Source organism: Ochotona princeps, chromosome 29 (genome assembly GCF_030435755.1).
Source record: "Ochotona princeps isolate mOchPri1 chromosome 29, mOchPri1.hap1, whole genome shotgun sequence".
Taxonomy (NCBI): domain Eukaryota; kingdom Metazoa; phylum Chordata; class Mammalia; order Lagomorpha; family Ochotonidae; genus Ochotona; species Ochotona princeps.
The window spans coordinates 3,667,712-3,688,786 of NC_080860.1; the positions used below are offsets into that span (position 1 = coordinate 3,667,712).

Here is a 21,075-nt window from a genome sequence, read left to right on the forward strand (position 1 = left end):
GCCTCGCGTCGCTGCGTCCCGACGCCGACGTCTTCCGCCCTGCCCTTACTTGCCGCTTTCGGAAGGGCAGCCAATCACCGGCTCAGGCCGCGTTACTATAGAGACTCCGGTCCCACCCCTTTTCCTCCCAGCAGGCTGCGCAGCGCGCTGGGCCTCAGAGCCTTTGTGCCATCCGGGTCTCTCGCACGAACGATTTAGTCAGTGTCGAAGCTTCGGGGCGGCCGGGACTGTTGCGAGAGGAGAGTGGCGGCGCCGCGCTAGCGGCCAGGACTCCAGATCATGGCGGTAGGTACCGAATCCGCCGAGACGGCCGGGGTTGCCTTCCTGCCCGTCGGCCACCAGTGGGCGAACGGCTGCCACAGCTGCCGTCCGCCCGTGTGTGGACAAAATGGCGCCGCGGCTGCCTTTGCGCCGCCATCATGGCTGCTGGCTGTCGGGAGGGGGGGATGAAGGCGGTGTCGCTGGGGGTGGGGAGCCGCTGGGAGTGCCTGCTGCTGTGTTTTTTTTTTTTTCCAGAACTTTCCTGTTCTCTGCCCCAGGGGGTTCCTTTCGGCTCCATGCCTGGCCTGCGGTGTAGCTTTCTGGCCATGCCGAGCAGGTGCTTTGAAGTTTTTTCCCGTGGCTTGAGAATTGGCGGTGGAGAAGGGTCGGGGCCGAGAGGAGAGGCCTGGAGGGTGTTGGGGAGAGGGCCGCTCTCTGTTTTTGTTTGGGTTTGGGTTCGCATAATCCCGACGGGTGCAGGTCCCGTTTCTGGGGGGTTTGAGAGAACACGCCCTTGGACCTGCGTGAGAACCAGGATTCCTCCAGAGCCGACCGTGGTTCTGATAGGTCGAGGGGGTCGCGGTGACCTGGTTTTTTTTTTCTTTCTTTCTTTCTTTTTTTTTTTTTTTTAGTTATCCTTAAAAATGTTAAGCGTCCTGGAGCGTCTGATTTGTTCCCTGCCCACCTCGTAACAATCCTTTGTAGTGTGCGTCTTGGGTTCCAGTGTTCTGAAAGTGAGTTGCTTGTAGCGTTTGTTCGCACAGTGCCTGCTGCAGTACAGACGGTCCCCTGGAGAGGCGGCCCAGTCCCAGCTCTCGCCTCCTTTGCACTGGAATTAGATTCCTATCCTGTGTTTGAATCGTTACTAGACTTTTCAACAAGATGTGGCTGCTTACAGAACTGCTGCTAGAATGAGAGATGATTTGTCAGCGTTTATATATAGATTTCTACTAAATTAAAAGAACACTAAAACGTTTTTAGAAAAATATTAATATCCGGCTACTTTTGCGATGTCTGGAGATTTCCATTGTTCTGCTGTGAAATACTGTTGGGGAGGTAAGAAAAATTTGCAGGCCCTACATAAATGGCCACCTATCTGTCATTTCAGGCTTTTTTTTTTTCTTGGCATTGTTGGTTCACAGTTGGAGATGGCTCTTTGCTCTTTGTAAGCCCCTGCCTCAAGGGAACTTATTTAATGCTGGGCTCTAGGTTTAAACATGGGATCGAAGCTGACTTTCTGCACCAAGTGCTGGTTTTTTCATAAGAACTTGTTTTCAGCCAGTTTAGTGCTGGTAGCTTTCTGTGCAAATGTATGTAACACCAGTAGTTCTGTTAATGTTGTCTGTTCAGCCAGGAAGTGTTCCGAGAGAAGAGAGGAGATGAATTCAGGCACTTGTGTATGTGGTGTGAGCTGTATGAACCCTTAACTCTAGCCGACTGGTCTGAAGTAGTCTTAGGTGTAGTGAGAACATGGATGAAGTGTGTGGTTAGCCAGGTCAGCCGGTGTTGCTGGATCTTAGCTGTGAAATGAGAGTTTGGGATGAAAGTCTGAGCCACAGAAAGTTAGGATTGCCCCAGAAGGGTGCAGATGTGAACACGTGCCCTGTGGGTAGGGCCTGCTCTACTCCGCGTGGTTCTTAGACCCTGACTAGCAGTTTACCCCAAGTGTCTGTCCAGCTCAACAGCAACTCCTTCCTTTTTAATCTGCCTATTCCTGGGACCTACGTTTTGAGCACAGTTAACCCTTGGTCAGTACAGGTTCAAAAACTGCAACATCTTGTGTCGTTATAGTTCTCATATGCATGACTTGGTGTTCACCCTCTGGGCTAATCTTGCTTTGGAACCGAGGTCTTTAACATGATTTCTTCTGCTGAAGAATCTGTGGTGATTCCCTGATTATCCAATCCAGATGTTTCCAGATGTCCTAAGGGAAATGAGTGAGCTTTTCTTCTAAGTGCCAGATGGTGAATATTTTTGGCTTTGTGAGCCACATGCTTTTGTTGTTTGTTTTTACCACCCTTCTTTAAAAATGAGGAACTGCTGTTAGCTTGAGGGCCTTTATAGAACAGAATCATACTTGGCCAGTCTGTGTCCTAGTTCATCCGTTTCCCAGGTAACTTGTATTTTATTTTATTTCATTTTATTTTTTAACTTTGATGGGAGGTACTGTTATCCAGTTTGTCTTTCCATGTTGCCTTGTCTGGTCGGGTGGCTCACCAGTGTGCTTTCAACATCTGGCTGAAACTGCTCTGGCTCCTTTTATTAAATTGTCTCAGGAACTTTCAGCTCTCAGTTCGGTCTTGAAGTGTTGTTTTTTTTTGTTTTTGTTTTGTTTGCTTGAAAGGCAGAGGTACGGGGAGGAGATCCTCCGTCCGATGGTTCCCGTGGGGCTGCAGCAGCTGGGCTGGCTGCCACTGGAGGGCTCTCAGTACTTGGGCAGTCTTGCTGCCTTCCCCAACTCACTAGTGGGAGCTGACCCAGAAGTGGAGCAGCCAAGACTTGAATGCATTGCCCATCTAGGATGTTGGCAGTGCAGGTGGCTGCCCAACCCACCACATCACAGCCTTGCCATTTGTGATGTGGACCACATGGTTTGGCAGAGTCTCAGAATTGTTTTAAATGAAAATTAACACTCATCTCTTCCTCGAACATCTGTTTATTTTGGAAGACTTGTTTATTTGAAAGGCAAAATGATAGGAAGAGCGAGATCTTTCATTGCTGAATTATTTCCCAAGTACCTACAACAGCTGGAGTTACAGGAAGCCAGACTCTGGTTTCCTGCCTGGTGGGCCATCACTTCCTGCCTTGCAGTCAGCAGGAAGCTGGGTGGGAACAGGGAGCCTCTAGGTGGCCGGCGGACCCGCGGATTGGAGGCCAGCCCTCTGCAGCCTGAGCTGAGGCTTTCTGTACACAGTGCTGGGTTGCAGGAAGGCGAGTGGTTCCTTTCCGTCCTCGGCTAGAAAGATGGAAAGACATCAGCTTTGGGTCATTCGGGTCTCTGGGACAGGGTTTTGTTTTAAGTTTTTACATCATAACATTTTAAATGTTTTGAAACAAACTATTTTTATAGCACAGAGCCATTTCAGGAGCAATGAGGCTGTTTTGCCATGACAATATGCTGAGGGGTATCTTCATGAAAAAGGGTTAATGAAAGATTGGGTTCTCCCATAGATAGGTGTTTTCTGTCTCTCGCTCTGTCTCTCTTATTTTAAGATTTATTTACTTTATTCGAAAATCAATTTGAAAGAGCTTTCCACCACTGATTTACTCCCCAGATGTCACAACAGCAGAGCTGTGCAGATCAGGAGCCAGGAGCTTCTTGTAAATCTCCCACGTGGTTGCAGGAACCCACGGCCTTGGGACATGAACCTGCACCCTTTGGGGATGCCAGTGCTGTGGGGGATGGTCAGCTGGCTCTGCCATGCCAGCCCCATCTCTTCAGTCTACAGTGCTCTGGAAAGCTTTTTCAGCCTTCGCCCTGTGTTTCCCTTTTGAGGGAGGGAGGTATGTGTCTGGTTAAGAACAGGTAAGATTAGCCACATTGAGTTCACAAACCTGAAAGTGAATGTATTTTTACTGCTTAAATATTTATTGGAAATACATGGTGTCCATGGCCCAGTTTGTTTTAAAATTTATAGAAGATAATGATTAGAAAATTAAAGATAGGGTTAAATGTTTTTTCTTAATGTCTGGTGAGTCGTTTGTAGTAATTCGGGCCTGCTTACATTTAGGTGCTTGGGAATCGGCTGTTCATTTTTTAAGTGTAATTTGGAACTCATCATTTTTCTTTGAATTTCTAGGCTAGTGATACAGAACGAGACGGACTAGCCCCAGACGGAGACAAGAAAAAAGAGCAGTCGGATGTCTCTCTTTCTCCTAGAACCTCAAAACATCACTATTCAAGATCGCGGTCAAGGTCACGGGAAAGGAGACGCAAGTCAGGTATGAGTTCTTGGGGGTGAAGAAAGCTGTGGGACTTTGTTCTCCTTATGGGCATATTAAACAGATTCACTCCGTTGGCATTAGTGTCCTTCCCGGCTCAGAAGTGGCTGGTGAAGCTATATTGGTAGTCTTTCTGAAGAAGGTTCCAGTTGTGAGAAATGAAGCTGTTAATTAACACAGAGATTTTATAGCCTTCCAAAGGCAAAAGTGTGTCCAAATGTGGCCCACAGCAACTGTGAATCCCAAAGGTGTTTAAAATTTTAATTGTTGGCAAAATAGTAATACTAAGTATCACTCCAGACCATAGGTGTAGCCTGGAGGAGGACACATTGTGAACTGACTTGGCGCCCTGGGAAGTCGGTGGGAAGCAGGGGTATTTCAGAGGTTTAGTTTCCTCTGGCTCCCTCCAGGCGCCCTGCAGGTGGCAGAGACAGGAACCTGTAAGAACACCTGCCTCTAACCACTAGGCCTGCACCTGACCTTGTGTGGCTTCTTAGGTGGTAGAAAAGTTTGACAATTCCAAAAGCTCTGTTTTTTTAAATCTCTTTCTTTTTTATTTAAAAGAAAGAGAGCAAACTGAGAAAACAGGCTTTACTGGTTTTAATTCAACATTGCTGTTTTTAAATGAAGTTGAGTAGGAAGTCAAGTAGTACTGAGAGGAAAAGGAGCAAGACCTGGACTAGGTTGGCTGTTTTGTCCTACAGATTATTCTACAAAAGCAGTTTTGATGGTTTCCATTTTTGTCATTTACCTTTAACATAAGCCTCTAGGTTTGCTGTGGGCTAAACTACCAAAAACCTGTAACATTTGCAAAAAACTGCCTGTGTTTTAGTTGTATTCTGGTTTGACTGACGTAGGTGTGCAGTACCAATGTACGAGGATAATCCTGTCCCTGCTGTAAAGACGTGGTTAGTCACAGACGCGCTGCACACATGTGCTTAGCCGGAGTGAGCTAGAAATAGATGTTTAAGTGAGCTGTCTTTGTTTATGATATATTTTTCTGTATATTCACAGATAATGAAGGAAGAAAACATAGGAGCCGGAGCAGAAGCAAAGAGGTAATTAATACTTTGTAGTGAATAGGCATTTTAAAATACTTATAAAATGTCTGGTAGAAATATTTGTGTGAATATATGCTTTGCCAAGGTAAGTTCCAAAACGTGATACTTGAAGGTTAATTGGGTTATAAAATAAGCATGATTTGGCTTCACCATTTCTCGAGAAGATAGTTGTTTGTATGAAAAATACTTCAAAAACTATTAACTTTATGATATTGTGAAAATATTCACTACAGTTTCATTGAAGAATATACTTGGTTTTTTGAGACCTGTCGCACAGAGCTTCCATTAACCTGAGGTCCCGAGTCTCCTCACCTGGCAGCTGCTCAGGACTGGAACTAGCCATTGTCTCTGAAGTGGCAATCCTCTGGGTGTCTGGGGGCTACTTTTCCTTTGTGAAAAACAGCAAGAGCTCTCTTCTTCTGTAAACTAGTATGATTTCCCCAGTAGGAATGCTGAATTTTGAAATAAAGGCTTGAGTGAGGGACAGCTGGAAAGATGGCATTGACGGCAAAGCCAGGCAGCAGCTCTGGCAGCTCACGCCCCAGAAGACGCGCCAAGCCCTAGAGAAGAACAAACGTGCAGCCAGGGAGGAGAGCCAGTGGGGGCTGGGCCGGGGACTCCCGAGACAAGTGGCCAGGGCCTTCACCTCCTCCCCTAATGGAAGCTCTGTTGAAGTTTTAATTTAGGAGAGTTTTTGTGAAAATGACTCTTTTGTTTAGCTCACATGATAACATTTCTATAATAAATCATACTCAGCGTGCTAACGCGCGAAGAGACTGAACTGAAGACGCTGCAGACTCAGATAGCAAAATAATAAGCCTACTTCATGATAAGGTAACTATTAGTCATTCAAACTCCTATTTCCCTTAAAATATATCTTAAATCAGTTAAGGGTTTATAAATGTTTTCTTTTTTTTAATTACTAGTAATGTATGTTTGGAAAACTCATTTGAAATAAAACTAAACCTTTACAAGTTTTAACACGTAGTTTTTCAGTCTGCCACTATATGGCATACGTGGTCAAGAAAATTTTCTATTCTAAGCTCAGAGAACTGGCAATGAAGCTAAAATTTAGCTGTGTCTCCAGGTCTCTTATTTTTCAATATAGTAAATTACATACATACTGTGATCATTTTCCAATATATCATGCATGTTTCAAAAAATTGGCTAAGTTTCTTTGTTTTATTAATTTTTTTTGTTTGTTTAAGTTAATCTTGAATAAGAAGAAATAATACCATGACTTATTTGGGGAGACACGCGTCCTTTTGTGGTAGAGAGGCGGGGACTGGGGCATCAGAAGAATGGGGGGTCGAGGTCCAGCTCACCTACTGCATAGCTTTGAGACTTTACATCTTAGTTCAATTATGTATAAGAATAAAGGAGTTAGAGCATGTGGATTCCCTTCCAGGTTTAAATTTTAGCAATCCTCAGATGTCCAGGACTTGGAAGCTTTAATTACACAATGGATCTGACCCATCTTAACGTGGGGGAGTACACTGCTTACCATTTCAGACTTGGTGTGAGTGGCATGATGGCGACGATCATATAGATCATTTCCGCCGAGTCCTTAGTACATGTGCTGCACCAGCCTTGATGTTCTTCCAGAGGGTGTTTTGTGTGATGGCATAGGGATGGGCTATGTAGTCACTGCTTTTGGTTCTGAGCTTCTACTCCTAGGTACATGAAGTGTAATAGACCTCTAAGTCTGTTGGGAAATCAGAAGAGGATGAGTAATTGGTTTATAGTTGAGATCATGGGAGAGTAAAATACAGGCGTGTCTTCTAGAGAGGATGTAGGCAGTGTGGCTGCAAATGAGACACTGAAATTCAGCACAATTTGAAACTGCAGAAAATGCTAATATTTCATAAAATTAGTTGCTAGCTGCCTAATTTAAGGTGTTTTTTTTCTCATGCATTTCTTTCCTTATTATGTTGTGTTTACTCTTTAAATTTTATTATGTACTGTGGATTTAGAACTTGATGTATGTATGTGGTCTGTATTTTAGGTAAATATCAGGGAGACTGTTGGTTTTTTTCTTTTTTAATATCAGCATTGAAAGTCATTGTTTATGATAATATTTGAATATTTTCGGGAGGATTCTTACGGGTGTTTATGAAGAAAGATAAAATTAATACATTCTGCATCATTTGGGTCAAGTGAAACTAGATCTGTTTTATTTGCCACACACTCCTAAGGTTACTAATGTTGCATCACAGCATATTTGTCTCCTGATACCCAAACTAACTCTTTTTGTTGCACTATTTTCCTGAAAGAACCAACTTCTTCTTAAAACAGGGAAGAAGACACGAGTCCAGAGAGAAATCCTCTAAGAGACACAAGTCTGAGGAACACACGGACAAAGAGCATTCCTCTGAGAAGGGGAGGGAGCGGCTGAATTCATCCGAAAACGGGGAGGACAGACACAAGCGGAAGGAGAGGAAGCCTTCGAGAGGGAGGAGCCACTCCAGGTCCAGGTCTCGTGAGAGGTAAGCACCAGTGAAGGCCTTCTAGCAGCTTTGCTTAACGGGCTCACTAACTGAGCTTTACTCCAGAAATAGTGATAAACAAATGCGTACTACGTGCTAATTTGATCTATTTGCACACAGATAGTTGAAATGTTTTGCTTTCTGATTAATCCAAAAATGATTTCCCAAGACTGGGAGATTTATTTATTTGAAAACAGAGAGGGAAAGAGAGTGCCGTCTTCCATCTGCTGGTTGATTCCTCAGGGAGCCGCAAGGACCAGATGTAGGCCATCTTCCACTACTTTCTGGATCGGACCTAGGGCACCCAGGGCTCCAGCTGGTACCCATAAGGATGCCAGCCTCACAGAAGAGGCTTAGTTGCTATGCCACAGTACCGCCCCCCACTAAATAGTGCTTTCATGTCCTGTTTTAGAATGCTTACTGCTAAACTGTGTTTTTTTATTTGGTTGTAACGCAAATTGTTTGAGTTCTGAGGAGGCGAATCATGCACAGATTGGTGAAGATTATGTCAAGAACGCGTGGTATTTATTTGAAGAATTCTGTTAGAGATGTATGTGGTATCACTCTTGGTCACATTTTTTGGTAGACGCTGCAACAGATAACAATTTCAGCTGTATGAATGTCTTAGGATAGGAGCTGGCTCCATGGTTAAGAGGCAAGGCCACCTCCTGTAGCGGCAGCAGCTAAACTATCGGTCTAGCTCCATGCCAATGGCAAGGGAGGGCAGCAGAGCATGGATCTGCAAGGCCTGGGCCCCTCCACCCGTGAGGGAATCCCAAAAGAAGTTCCTGCTTCCCATCTTTGGATTGCTACAATCCCACTAGTCATAGCTATTTGGGGAGTGAACAAGCTCTTTGAAAGCTCTGTGTCTGCCCTTCCAATAAAAATAAATGAATCTTAAAAAAAAAAACTTTGGGGACTGGTGTGGTAGCCTAATGGCTAAAGTCCTCACCTTGCGTGCGCTGGGATCCCGTTTCCCATCTAACTCCTTGCGTGTGGCCTGGGAAAGCAGTAAGCAGTAGAGGACCGCCCAAAAAGCCTGGAGACCCTGCAGACATGTGGGAGACCCTGAAGAGGCGCCTGCTGCAGCCTTTGCAGCCGCTTGGGGAGTGAATCAGCGGATGGAAGATCTTCCTCTCTCTCTCTCCTGATCTCTGTATCTGCCTTTCCAACAAAAATAAATAGATCTTTTTTTTTCTTTTAAGTGCTTTGGGAAGATGTAGACTTTACCAGGCGATCTCTTTCCCTAACCCTCCCCATCTCCCTTTTAATGTATTTGGAGAGACAGAGCGCTGATTTTCTGATTGACTTCATCAAATGCCTGAAATGAGCTGCATGTAAAGTTGAGAGCTAGGATCCAAGATCTGAAGTCAGGTCTGCTGTGGCAGTGACAGAAACCCAGGCACTTAGGCCGTCAGCTTTGCCTCCTGTGGCCTGCGTGAGCAGGAGGCTGCAGTAAGGAGGGACACGGGTCCAGCCCCGGCCCTCCACCTTAGTGTGCCTGTATCCTCACTGTGGCTTGATCACACGCTCCTCAACGAGGCTAAGTTGAATTCAGAGGCTTTGACCACTTTCCACACGTGAGAGCTTTGCTGTGTACTCTAGAAAATAACAGTTTAAAGAGCAGAGGGCTACTGCTATAGCTCAGTGGTTCAGGCATGTCCTGCAGTGTTGATACGCCATGTGGGCATCAATGCCACCCCACTTCTGATCCAACTTCCCGCTATTGCGCCTGGGAAAGCAGCAGAGGACATGGGAGCCTCCTGACTCCTGGCTTCGGCCGGACCCAGCCCCAGCCATTTCAGCCATTTGGGAGTGACCCCAGAGAACGGAGAACTCTGTGTCTCAGGTATGCGCTTTGTAACTCAAACAAGACCTTTTTTAAAGGAATGGATCGAAGTCTATTTTTAGGTTAGGAGTCCTTGGAAAGTTCGAATTATCCTTTCTGTAAACAATGCAGAGTAGTTTTATCTTGGTTGCATTGCTGTAAATAAATTTTGAGGTGAATAATTAGAGAAACAGAACTGTGAGAACTAATTTGTGCCCTTTAATTTCAGGCGCCATCGTAGTAGAAGCAGGGAGCGAAAGAAGTCTCGATCCAGGAGTAGGGAACGGAAGAAATCAAGATCTAGAAGCAGAGACAGGAAGAAGTCACGATCCAGAAGCAGGGAAAGAAAGCGGCGGGTCAGGTCGCGCTCACGCTCCCGGTCAAGACACCGGCACAGGACTCGGAGCAGGAGCCGGAGCAGGAGCCGGAGCCGGTAGGTGCCCGTCACCTCTAGTGACATCTGTCAGTCCCACTGTAGAACCCGTTCATCTTTAGTCAGAAGGTGTAAGTTGTGAATTACAGTTTTTTACTGTATTTTATAATGAGTTTAAGTGACGTTAGATAACTAGGAAATCACAAGCGTAGATGCTGGATACCAGGGTCGCAGTGTGCTCACCACCTCGTACTGCCAAGACGTGTCATGAGTGGACTAACTTCAGATACAGTAGCGTTGAAAAAGCAGTTATGTTCTTGAGAGGATGCTGACACTGATATTTAATGGAAATGCTTTGTAATTTTTTGCACTCCTTTCATGGTTTATGTGGGGGGTGTGTTTGCGTTGAGTAGGGGAGGGCTGTCATCCACTAGTGCACACCGTCTGCTGGCCAAGGCTGGGAGCCACACTACACGAAGCTGGTCAGGAGTGCTACCAGCGTTTGGATGTCAGGCCCTGCAGTCTCAGCCATTGTTTCCCTGGTGGACTGAGTGCCTGCTTGTTTGTTTGTAAACAGGCAGGAAATCTGTCTGCCACCACTGGTTTATCCCCTGGCTTCCCACAGTAGCCAGGACCTGTGCCTGGTGCCTCCCTGGTACACATGAGTAGGAAACTGGCCGGGATGTGGAACCAGCAGCCAACCCAGGGCTCTGAGAAGGGGTGGACTGAGTGCCTGCCTTGATGCTTGGCTGGTTTGGGAGGTTTCTTTCATTTGATTTTTTTTTTAAGATCTGTTTGTTTTTATTGGAAAGGCAGATTTATTTATAGAGAAAAGGAGAAACGGATCCTCCATCCGGTCGTTCCTTCTCAGGTGGCCACAGTGAGCCTGCCAGGAGCCCCTCTGTCAGGCCTCCTAGCTGTCCCGTTGAGTCTGATTTGTACTAGTTACCTCATTCATGGGAAATTAAGTTATTGGCATTACGCTCTTCAGCAACTTTTTGGGCAACTTAGTCATTCTTTTACTGTACTTTAATCCTCATCAGTGCTTTGTAACTCTGCCAATCCTTTTGTTTAAGTTACCTGTTTTGTATTTTTAGAAGTTTACAGGTTTCATTGTAGAGTATAATACATTGACTCATAGAAAGCAACTGGTGTAGGAAGCTAATTTTTGCAACATTGCGCATTCTATGCAAAAGATGGGAAGTCTTGACTTTGTCTGCAGTCATTGCCATAGCAGGGATTACACGAACTGGCATTACGTACAACTGTGCAAGATGTGCAGCAGTTAGGCAGGGAATTGATGCTACGCATATGTGTGTGATTTTGATTTTTTTATTTAAACAAAGTAAAAAATTAATATAGACTCTATTCAGTGAAATACAGTATCTAAAACAATATATGAAACATACATAATATGATTTATTGCAGAGATAGAAAGAAGAGAATTGAGAAACCAAGAAGATTCAGCAGAAGTTTGAGCCGAACTCCTAGCCCACCTCCCTTCCGAGGCAGAAACACAGCCATGGATGCGCAGGAGGCTCTGGCCAGGAGGTGGGGATGGGGCGTGGGCGGAGGGATTTGTTTCTTAACTTTAAGAATGTTTTTAGTGAGCACAAAGTTAACTAAATCTGTGACATCTCTCTGGTGTCAAACTTTTAGATTTTAATTCTCAAAACATGTTCATTTCTTTATACAGCTAGATGAGATGGAGATGTATTCAGGCTGTTAATTTTGCCTTTAAGGTGGCTTTGCCTCTATTTTTTTTCCTAAGACCATACTTTAATCATAAGAATCTGTCAGTGGCTTTTATTTTGAATAAAGTAGGTATGGTATGTACTACGAGCCAGTTTGTTTGATCTGGCATATTTTACTACCGAAAACGTAGCAGAGAACATTATATTTTTTAATTTTCTGGCAAGTGGTGGTGTGCTACACAGCAGGACTTTTTCATTGAAATCACCGAGATGATTCCAAGAACTGCCTCCCGGGGCAGGAAGGAAAGCAGCCTCCTGCACTTTGGGCAGCTTTCCCAAATTCTGAACATTCCAATCTTCCGTGTTTTGTTGTTGTGGGTGTTTTTTACTCAATTTTGTACAAAATACAGTTGAGCCAGTGCCACCTGGTGTGCTGCTGCCCTGTGACCCAGGCTGGCAGACACTCCAGCTGAACAGCAGCAGCCAGGGTGTGAGCTCGCCTTCCTCGCTCCGTTCACCCGTGATGGTGCTGCTTCCAGCGTGCAGGGGCTCTTCTAATGCAACCAGTAGTGGTGACTTAAACTGAAAGCAGAATTCTGAAGGAATTCTCTACAAAATCTAATTAACAGTGAATGGGCTGTTGGGTTCCGACAAGCTAGTGTGACTTTGTTTTAGATATTGTAAGCCCGAAAGGTTTAAGCTTACTTGTTCACTTTTCCACTGTTCTACATTTTTGTTGAAATTTATTAGTGAAATTACTAGCCTGGGAACTATTTTTGACTTTGTGATGTATTATATGAAAAGTTTATATGAAATCCTCTAACTTCAGAATACCAAATCAGTTTCTTCGATATTTTGACACAGAGATCATTTTAAACATTTTGTAAAAGGCAAAGTGACAGAGAAGTAGGCAAAAGATCTATCCTGGTTTACTTCCCAGAACAACTATCACAGCTGACCTGGACCAGGCTGAAAAGGCAGGAGCCATGAAGACCATCTAGGTTGCCCATGCCCTTGGACCACTAACCTCTGCCTGTCCAGGCCCGTTCAGAGTCAAGAACACCCAGGACTAGCACTGGGGCTCATACTGGATGCATTCTTTGAAGGCAGCCATTTCACTTGCTGCATTGTCCCCATGTGGGAGACCCTGAAGAGGCTCCTGCCTCCTGGCTTCAGATCAGCTCAACTTCGGCCGCTGCGGCCTCTTGGGGAGTGAATCAATGGACAGATCTTTCCCTCTGTCTCTCCTCCTCTGTATATCTGACTTTCCAACAAAAATAAAACAAAAATACTTCTCTTTTAAAAAAGATTGGTTGAGTACTGTGCAAGAGAGGAGTTGTGAAGATAATGTTACCTATTACATAAGATGTAAAGATAATGAACATTTTTACGTGCATATTGTTAAATTTAATTGTGAAATAGGATTCATTTTGTTTAGAGGAAAAATTGGTGTTGCGTTTCTAGTTCATTGATAAGGATAAGTTTCTTCAGTGGCTAAAAAATCTAATCTGATATTGTCCCCTATGGTGCTATAGAGAGTGGCAGTGTTTGCTTGTCCTTTTGTATACATTCTAATTTTTCTGCCATTTTTTGTGACAGCTACTGTAAAAATTACTCATTGTTAACTACTCAGTTCAAAAATGCTTACACCAGTGCAGTATTTAAACCATTCTCTTAGGCGCTACCTTTTTTCTTCTGCATGTAAATAGCAGTTGGAGAAGGTGTTATTTAACATTAAATGACATAATGCATTTTGTCCCTGTACTTACATAAAGGTATATGTTGACTTCATTTTTGTTGATTGTCTTTAACAGGTTGGAAAGGGCAAAGAAATTACAAGAACAGCGAGAAAAGGAAATGGTGGAAAAACAGAAGCAACAGGAAATTGCTGCAGGTATCTCCCCAGGACGTGCAGCAGGTTGATGGAGACGGGCGGAGGAAAGGCAGCTGGCTGCCGGGGCACACCGTGTACACCTGTGCTGTCCTGCTTGTTCTGTCTGCAAGTTTTGTTAAATGCATGCAGGCAATATTTTTGGCAAGTAGGATAATAATGTTTTGTTCATGCAGTACCTTGGTCCCCACTGTCAGGTTGTTAAGATAAATAGATTACGCATATGCTGTTTCTTACTCTTCTAACATTTATGTGTGTGTGTCTGCCAAGCACAGTCGCAGGGAGGGAACAGGGTTGGGGGAGGAGATGTTCTGCCCTCTCATTCTCTCCCAAATGTCGCAAGCTCCAGGGCTGGGCCCAGGCATGGTGCCTGCCACCGTGGCATTGAGCAGGGATGCCACATTTCACCCACGGCACCACGGTGCTCTTACGCCTGTCTACAGCTGCTGAGTCCAGTGCCCACCCCTGAGACAACATGAAATCAATAGTCTTATCAAGAAACTACCACTTCAGCTACAATGGAACAATTAGTTAATGTGATTACTTAATATTTCTGCACGCGTGAGTTCCAGATGTCTGGGAACATTCAGTAAATTATGAGGAACCCTAGAAATAGGATACTTTATTGCATTACAGCTAAGAACACCATAGCCTGCTAGTACTGAAAGCCTGCCTTCCCATTGTGTCATTCTGTTCACCTTTGCAGGGGTTGGAGGTTCGGTTAGGCGGTCAGGGTCACGCGCAGAAGCAGGCGGCAGGTGCACACACTGCTCCCTGAGTGCGGGTGTTGTCCATGCGCCTGCTTCGCTCCTCATAGGAGAGGGCTCCCAAAAACTAACGGGAAAAACTACACGTGAAAAATGACTGCTCCATGATGAAACTTACCTTTTCATTCTGTTTTCAAAAAAAAAAAAAAGTAATTTCATTGGGAAGAATTAATTCTTTGCAAATTGGAAGGCTTTTCTATATCAATATGTTAAAATGTGTTAGTGGACATTTCAGCTTTGTTTTCAAATCCCTGCCCCTTTCCTCCTCAGCGGCTGCTGCTACTGGAGGCTCCGTGCTCAATGTTGCTGCCCTGTTGGCATCAGGAACTCAAGTAACCCCCCAGATAGCGATGGCAGCACAGATGGCAGCCCTGCAGGCTAAAGCGCTGGCAGAGACAGGAATAGCTGTGCCCAGCTACTACAACCCAGCCGCCGTGAACCCCATGAAATTTGCCGAACAAGAAAAAAAAAGGAAAATGCTTTGGCAAGGCAAGAAAGAAGGGGTAAGTTCTCTTACTGCCTTATTTTAGCATTCTGACTAGCAGTTAGCTGAAGGTTAGTTTGGACTTTCTCTAACCTTGCTTGAATACTCTAATAATGTCATAATTAATGTTGGAATACAACATCTAACTTCACCTTACGTATTTTTTAAAATATGAAATACTTTTACTTCATGACTTCATAATATGTAGTCTTAAAGTACTTACAAATTGCAGAGTGTTGTAAATTTTTTATTTGAAATATTATGGCAGATATTGAGATGGTTAGAAAATTGTTAAATTGTGTAAGTTAACTTCGTTATTCCTTAACAGGATAGATCCCAATCTGCTGAAATATGGGAAAAACTGAATTTTGGAAACAAGGACCAAAATGTCAAATTTAGGAAATTAATGGGTATTAAGGTGAGTTAAATTTTGTGTTAACAAACATTCATATGAAAATTCACATGTTAGTTTCAAGCCTTGAAACATTTCAGTGGTGAGCTGTAGGTATTCTTGTGGTTTTCTGTTTCTATTCCCCAGATCAATCCACAGTTTAAACCTAGAGTCATCACTGACAATAGATTGTTCACTGTAAATTAATCTTACTGACTTTTGCTGTGGAGTTTGCTCTCTCTTCAGTGCTTGTGGGGAGGAGTTTTCTTGGGACGTGTCAGTGACATGCTGAGCTGTAGAGGCGTAGCATGGACAGTCTGACCAGGCCCGCAGAGGCGCAGACCCATCAACTCGGAGGGCTTGGGTTTTCTTTGAGGAAGTGTGTGGCTTTGTTGAAGCTGCACTGAGCTGACTCCATCCTGGGACATATCACCTTCGTGGTTGCGATTATCCTTGCCAATGGTGTTCACTTGGGTGCTTCTATCGTTTTATTTATTTTTGTTTTTCTGGAAAGGCAGCTGTACAAAGAAGGAGAGGTAAATATCTTCCATCAGCTTTTCCACATAGTTAAAATGGCCAGAGCCAAGCCAATTCAAAACCTGGAGCTGCTTCTGCTCTCCCATGCGAGTGCAGGGTCCCAAGGCTTTGGACCATCCTCAGCTGCTTTCCCAGGCCCCAGCAGGGAGCTAGATGGGAAGTGGAGCAGCTGAGGCACAAACCCGCATCCATATGGGATTCTGGCACTTGCAGGGGAAGAATAGCCAATTGAGCCATCACTCTGGGCCCCTCTGTAGTTTTTACTGGTGGGGTAGGTGCCTCTTGTTTAAAAATAGAAAGCAGGCCATGCACAATAGCCTAGTGATCAAATTTGTGTGTGCCAGGATCGCGTTTGGGTTCCAGTTCATCTCCCGGCTGCTCCATCTCCCTGCTTGTGGTCTGGAAAGCAGTCAAGGACAGCCCAAAGCCCTAACACCCTGCAGCCATGTGAGAGACCTGGAGAAGTTCCTGGCTCCTTACTTCTGATCAGCTTAGCTCCATCTGTTGTGGCCACTTGGGGAGTAAATCGGGAGAAAGAAGAGCTTTCTCTCTGTATTTACCTCTTTCTGTGTATGTGCTTTTCCAATAAAAAAACATAAATCTTTAAAAAGATGGCAAGCACTCCTGTTTCCACTTTGCATTTTAATGTTCTCTGTGTCATTTATACACTGTCTGACCTGTTCTAGGGTTTTACAAAGTTTTCACTCCCCTTAACATGGAACTTCTGTTTATTACATCCTGTATATTGCAGACCTAGAAAAAAATTCTTATTCTCTGTATGCACTCAAAGAATGGCAGCAAAGTAACTGACAGCAATTAATCTCCTGAAAATCTGATTTAATAATTGTTATTGAGAAACTTTGCATTTCATTTTCAGCTAAATTCATTTACTATTTTATATTTCTTGCTTAGAGTGAAGATGAAGCTGGCTGTAGCTCAGTTGATGAAGAAAGTTACAAGACATTGAAGCAGCAGGAAGAAGTATTTAGAAATCTTGATGCTCAGTATGAAATGGCAAGGTCACAGACGCACACACAGAGAGGAATGGGTTTGGGTTTCACATCTTCAATGCGAGGAATGGATACAGTTTGAGAAGATCACACTTGTAACGTTTGGGACTTTATAGACTCGTTCTGAATGTCAGGTCCTTGTTCACCAAACAGCTAGCATTCTAGCTTGCATGGGTGTTGCATTGACTTTAATTTATTGAAAAATACGATTTTGTTTGTAAATATCAGATCCGTGATACTGGTGTCAGTGTTGTAATCAGGTTAAACCCACTTCCATTATACTTGACAGGAATAGAGGAGGACAATATTTTTTAGTTCATGAATTCTACTTTTCAAATATATAAAAGCTGCAGGTGGGATAAAATCTCATACATAGATTTTTTTCGTGTCCACTGTCTTGTGTACTTTTGTACTTAACCCTGTACAGTTATTTTCATCTCTTGAAACATGAAAGAAATGTTACATAGATGTTCTTTAGAAGATCGGCCATTTGGTACAAAATCCAGCACAATAAAGCTGGATGTGATGATAATAAAAATGGTTTTCTCAAAACTGGTGTTAATTTAAGTCACCTGGAATTCTTTGAATTTATTTTGTGGTTTCTGTAGCATTTTGCAATTGCTATTAGTAAACACTGGCTAGAAACTTTTTTTAAAAAACAGTTAAGTATGCTACAGGCAGCACCTTGGTTAGCAGCAATGTCCAAGTAAGGTGGGAGAGAATGCATCTAAAAAGAACACTGTTCCTGCTCCTGGAAGGGCAGAGTTGGTGTACAGTATTTGTCAAATATTCCATGTTATTCAGGAAATAGCTTAATGCATTAAAGGGATGTACGCACTTTTATTTTAATAAAGTGCCTTATAACAAGTCCTCTGTATTCCCTTCTCTCGTTATCCCTTTGAAGCGTTCTCCAGCATAAACTAAAATACTGAAAGATTAGTAAATAACATTGTCGCTAAAATAAATACAGCTTAAATCTGGGGCTGAGGGGGTCCTACAAAAATTAGTTTTCTTTCCTTATACCTGGTATTACTTAGAAAAATGTTTTTGAAAAAGTGGAAGTATACCACCCAACAACTTGACATTATACTTTTGACACTGAAACTTTCTGAGAAAATGACCTAAATGTGTCGTTAATTTTAGAAGTGCCTATGGACCTGACCACAGGGGCGTTACGAAAATTTCCAGTCTTTAAGAACTGATGATACATAATGGATATGATATAGCTATTGAGGCTCATCTTTTGTGCCAAATATTTTGTCGTTAGCAATCAATTGTAAATAATTAAAAGGAAATTTTCCAAAAAAATATTCACAGGTTTGGAAGGCAGAATTAGGAGAGACCGAGAAACCTTTCAGTTTGTAGCTTCACTCCCAAAATGGCTACAACACCCAAGCCAGGAGCTGCTCAGAGTCCCAAGGATTTCTCTGTCCTACAGCCACAGGCCACGAGCAGGGAGCTGGATTAGCAGTGTAGCAGGCAGACCAAGAGATTCTAGCCTGAGGCTGGATAGGCTGTACCATGCCACCAATCCTAAAATATCAGACTTTTTTCTGTTTGTGAAATTCAATGTTTTAATTAATCCATCTCATCTGAAAATAGCTACATTGCAAATTAGAATAACCACAGTGTGGCTGGAGATAGACTGCTCTGTATAGGAGGGGGAGCTACACGCTATAGCTGAAGAAGCCATTATGTGAAACACTCCTTGGGCCTGGTGCAGTAGCCTAGCAGCTAAAGTGCGCGCCTTGCATGCTCCAGAATCCCGAATGGGACTCATTTGTGTCCTGACAGCCCCACTTTCCATCCAGCTCCTTGCTTGTGGCCTGGGAGAGCAGACGAGGACGGCCCAAAGCCTTGGGACCGTGTGGAAGACCCAAAGCTCTTGGCTCCTAGCTTCAGATTGCCTCAGCTCTGGCCATTGCAGCCACTAGGAGAGTGATTCAGTGCCTGGAAGATTTTCCCCTGTCTTTCCTCCTATCTGTATATCTGATTTTCTAATTTTTTTTTTTAAAAAGTCTTTTTTAGTAAAGAAGAGTTCTAGTGGGATCATTCTTGATTAGATTATTCTGAAAGCTTTGGTCCCCCATATTCCCTAGCAGTTGCCTGCTGTCACTCTCAAAGCCCTGTGCTCTTGTAAATTCTGAGATTTTCACATTTAAGAGGGACTGAAAGTTTCTGTTCAAAATATATGTTGCGGACCTTAGGAGGAGAAAACAGCACCAGTGTAAGACAAAGTGAGTGAAAGAATGAACAGCCTTGGGCCCAGCGCCGTGGCCTAGTGGCTAAAGTCCTCACCTTGAACGCGCCAGTATCCCATATGGGCGTCGGTTCTAATCCCAGTAGCCCCACTTCCCATCCAGCTCCCTGCTTGTGGCCTGGGAAAGCAGTGGAGGACAGCCCAAAGCCTTGGGACCCTGCACCCGTGTGGGAGACCCGGAAAGAAATTCCTGGCTCCGGATCACTTGGGGAGTAAATCATCAAAAGGAAGATCTTCCTCTGTCTCTCCTCTGTTACTGGTTCCTGGTTCCCGGCTTCGGATCGACGCAGCACTGGCCGTTGCGACTCAGTTGGGGAGTGAATCATCAGACGGAAGATCTTCCTCTCTCTCCTCCTCTGTTATCTGATTTTGCAATAAAAATAAATAAATCTTAAAAAAAAAAAAAAATGAACAACCAGTGGCCCAGCGTCTGGTAGGGAATTCGCCAGTGTTGAAAGCAACCCAAAGATGGCAGGGAGGCTGAGTGTGAGGTGGTGGTAGGGCTTCACCCATTAGTTTAGAAAACACCCCGCACAACTGGGTCAGCAGAGGGAAGAGCACAGGAGTTTGTTGTGGATAATTCTAGGTTGGCTTAGGACAGAAGATGAAGTGGAAGTTTATGCTTAAAAGAAAAAAACCTAGGATCATCCAAAAGTTTACTTTTAATTAACACATTTTCTCAGGATTTGATCCCCTAGACCTTCCTGGTCTAAGAAACACACTTTGGGGATGTTGAGGGCCCAGCACAGTAATGAAAGTCCTCACCTTGCATATGCTGGGATCCCATATGAGTACAACTAATAGTCCCAGTAGCCCCACTTTCCATCCAGCTCCCTGCTTGTAGCCCGGGAAAGTGGAGGACAGCCCAACCCTTTGGTACCCTGCACCCAGGTGGGAGACCACGAGGAGGCTCTGAGCTCCTGGCTTCAGATTGGCTTGACTCCAGCTGTTGCGGCTGGAGTCAACTGACCTAAGATCTTCCTATCTCTATATATTTGACTTTCCAATAACAATCTCTTTAAAAAAAACCACCTGGGGCCCTTTAAACTTTAATATACCTGCAGTGTCTTAACTAAAATGCTTCAAAAAGGCCTTTATTACTGTAAGATAAACAAAATCGCATCCTTCCACTAACGCATGGCTCACACCCATTATTCAGTAAAATAATACTTTTTAAGATTTTTAAGAAGATTTATTTTGATTGGAAAGGCAGATATACAGAGATGAGAGAGAGGAAGATCTTCCATCCAATGATTCACTCCCCAAGCGGCCGCAATCTCTGGAGCTGAGCCATCCGAAGCCAGGATCCAGGAACCTCTTGCAGGTCTCCCACAACTCTGAGATGGTTGATTTGTTATTTCTGCTCTTTTTGTTCTCCCTCAACGGGAGAAGGTCCCCTTAAAAAAAAAAACGTGCTGTTGGAAAGTTTAAAAATGAGAGAGAAAAACGATTTTATATCTTTTTTTAAACTTCAGGGACCAGCAACCCTGACTGCCTACTGCCCCCTCTGACTCCTCACCGGCACATTAGGCAGGTGTCACCCTGTTCTAGCTCCAGTGGTTTATTTATTTATTGGAAGGAATTAGCTGGTCACTAACATCCTGCTCGCTCAGAATGTAAAATGGCTTCCTCGCGGTCCAGCCTCCGGAGGCCACCCCTCACCCCGCCTTTCCAGTGTGCGGCACTGGAGAGCCACCCGACCCGGGCACGGATTTATTCAAAGTTAGATCAGCGGGAGAGGGCAGCGTTGGAAGCCAGGCACGGGCAACTCCACCGCCGCTTTCCCGGGGACACTCGGCAGGGCGCTGGGCGACAAGCGGAGCCCACGGTGCCGCAGCCGTTCCCCAACTTCTGGTTTCTGCCTTTTAAAATGTGGGTCCACGAGGGCACCCCCACAGTCACTGGAGGCGGAGCTCTTTCTGTTGCTTTTAGTGACGGGTGGGTTTCCTGAGTGGCGATTTTTCTGGGCTGCTTGGACTGGCATCGTTGGGCTCCGGACACACGGAAGGCGGCCGTCCAGTGCGTCCACCGACAGACGGGACCGGCGCTGACCGCACAAAGTCAGGCAGTGGCAAGGCGGGAGTCCATCT

General features: G+C 44.4%; 1 protein-coding gene across 2 annotated transcripts; it reads left to right on the forward strand.

Moving 5' to 3' along the window:
* Positions 1 to 148: 148 nt before the first annotated feature.
* Positions 149 to 17,592, forward strand: RSRC2 (arginine and serine rich coiled-coil 2). 2 transcript variants are annotated; one of them, XM_004595331.3, is made up of 10 exons: positions 149 to 285; positions 4,062 to 4,203; positions 5,218 to 5,261; positions 7,560 to 7,750; positions 9,808 to 10,011; positions 11,380 to 11,502; positions 13,460 to 13,539; positions 14,574 to 14,806; positions 15,116 to 15,205; positions 16,628 to 17,592. In XM_004595331.3, the coding sequence occupies exons 1-10, from the start codon at positions 280 to 282 to the stop codon at positions 16,805 to 16,807; spliced, it is 1,293 nt and encodes a 430-aa protein (XP_004595388.1). In that variant the 5' UTR covers positions 149 to 279; the 3' UTR covers positions 16,808 to 17,592. The 2 variants fall into 2 exon arrangements, with proteins under 2 accessions (XP_004595388.1, XP_004595389.1); XM_004595332.3 differs by lacking the exon at positions 149 to 285 and adding an exon at positions 6,021 to 6,098 and having other exon boundaries at positions 4,122 to 4,203; positions 7,538 to 7,750.
* The last annotated feature ends 3,483 nt before the right edge of the window (positions 17,593 to 21,075 follow it).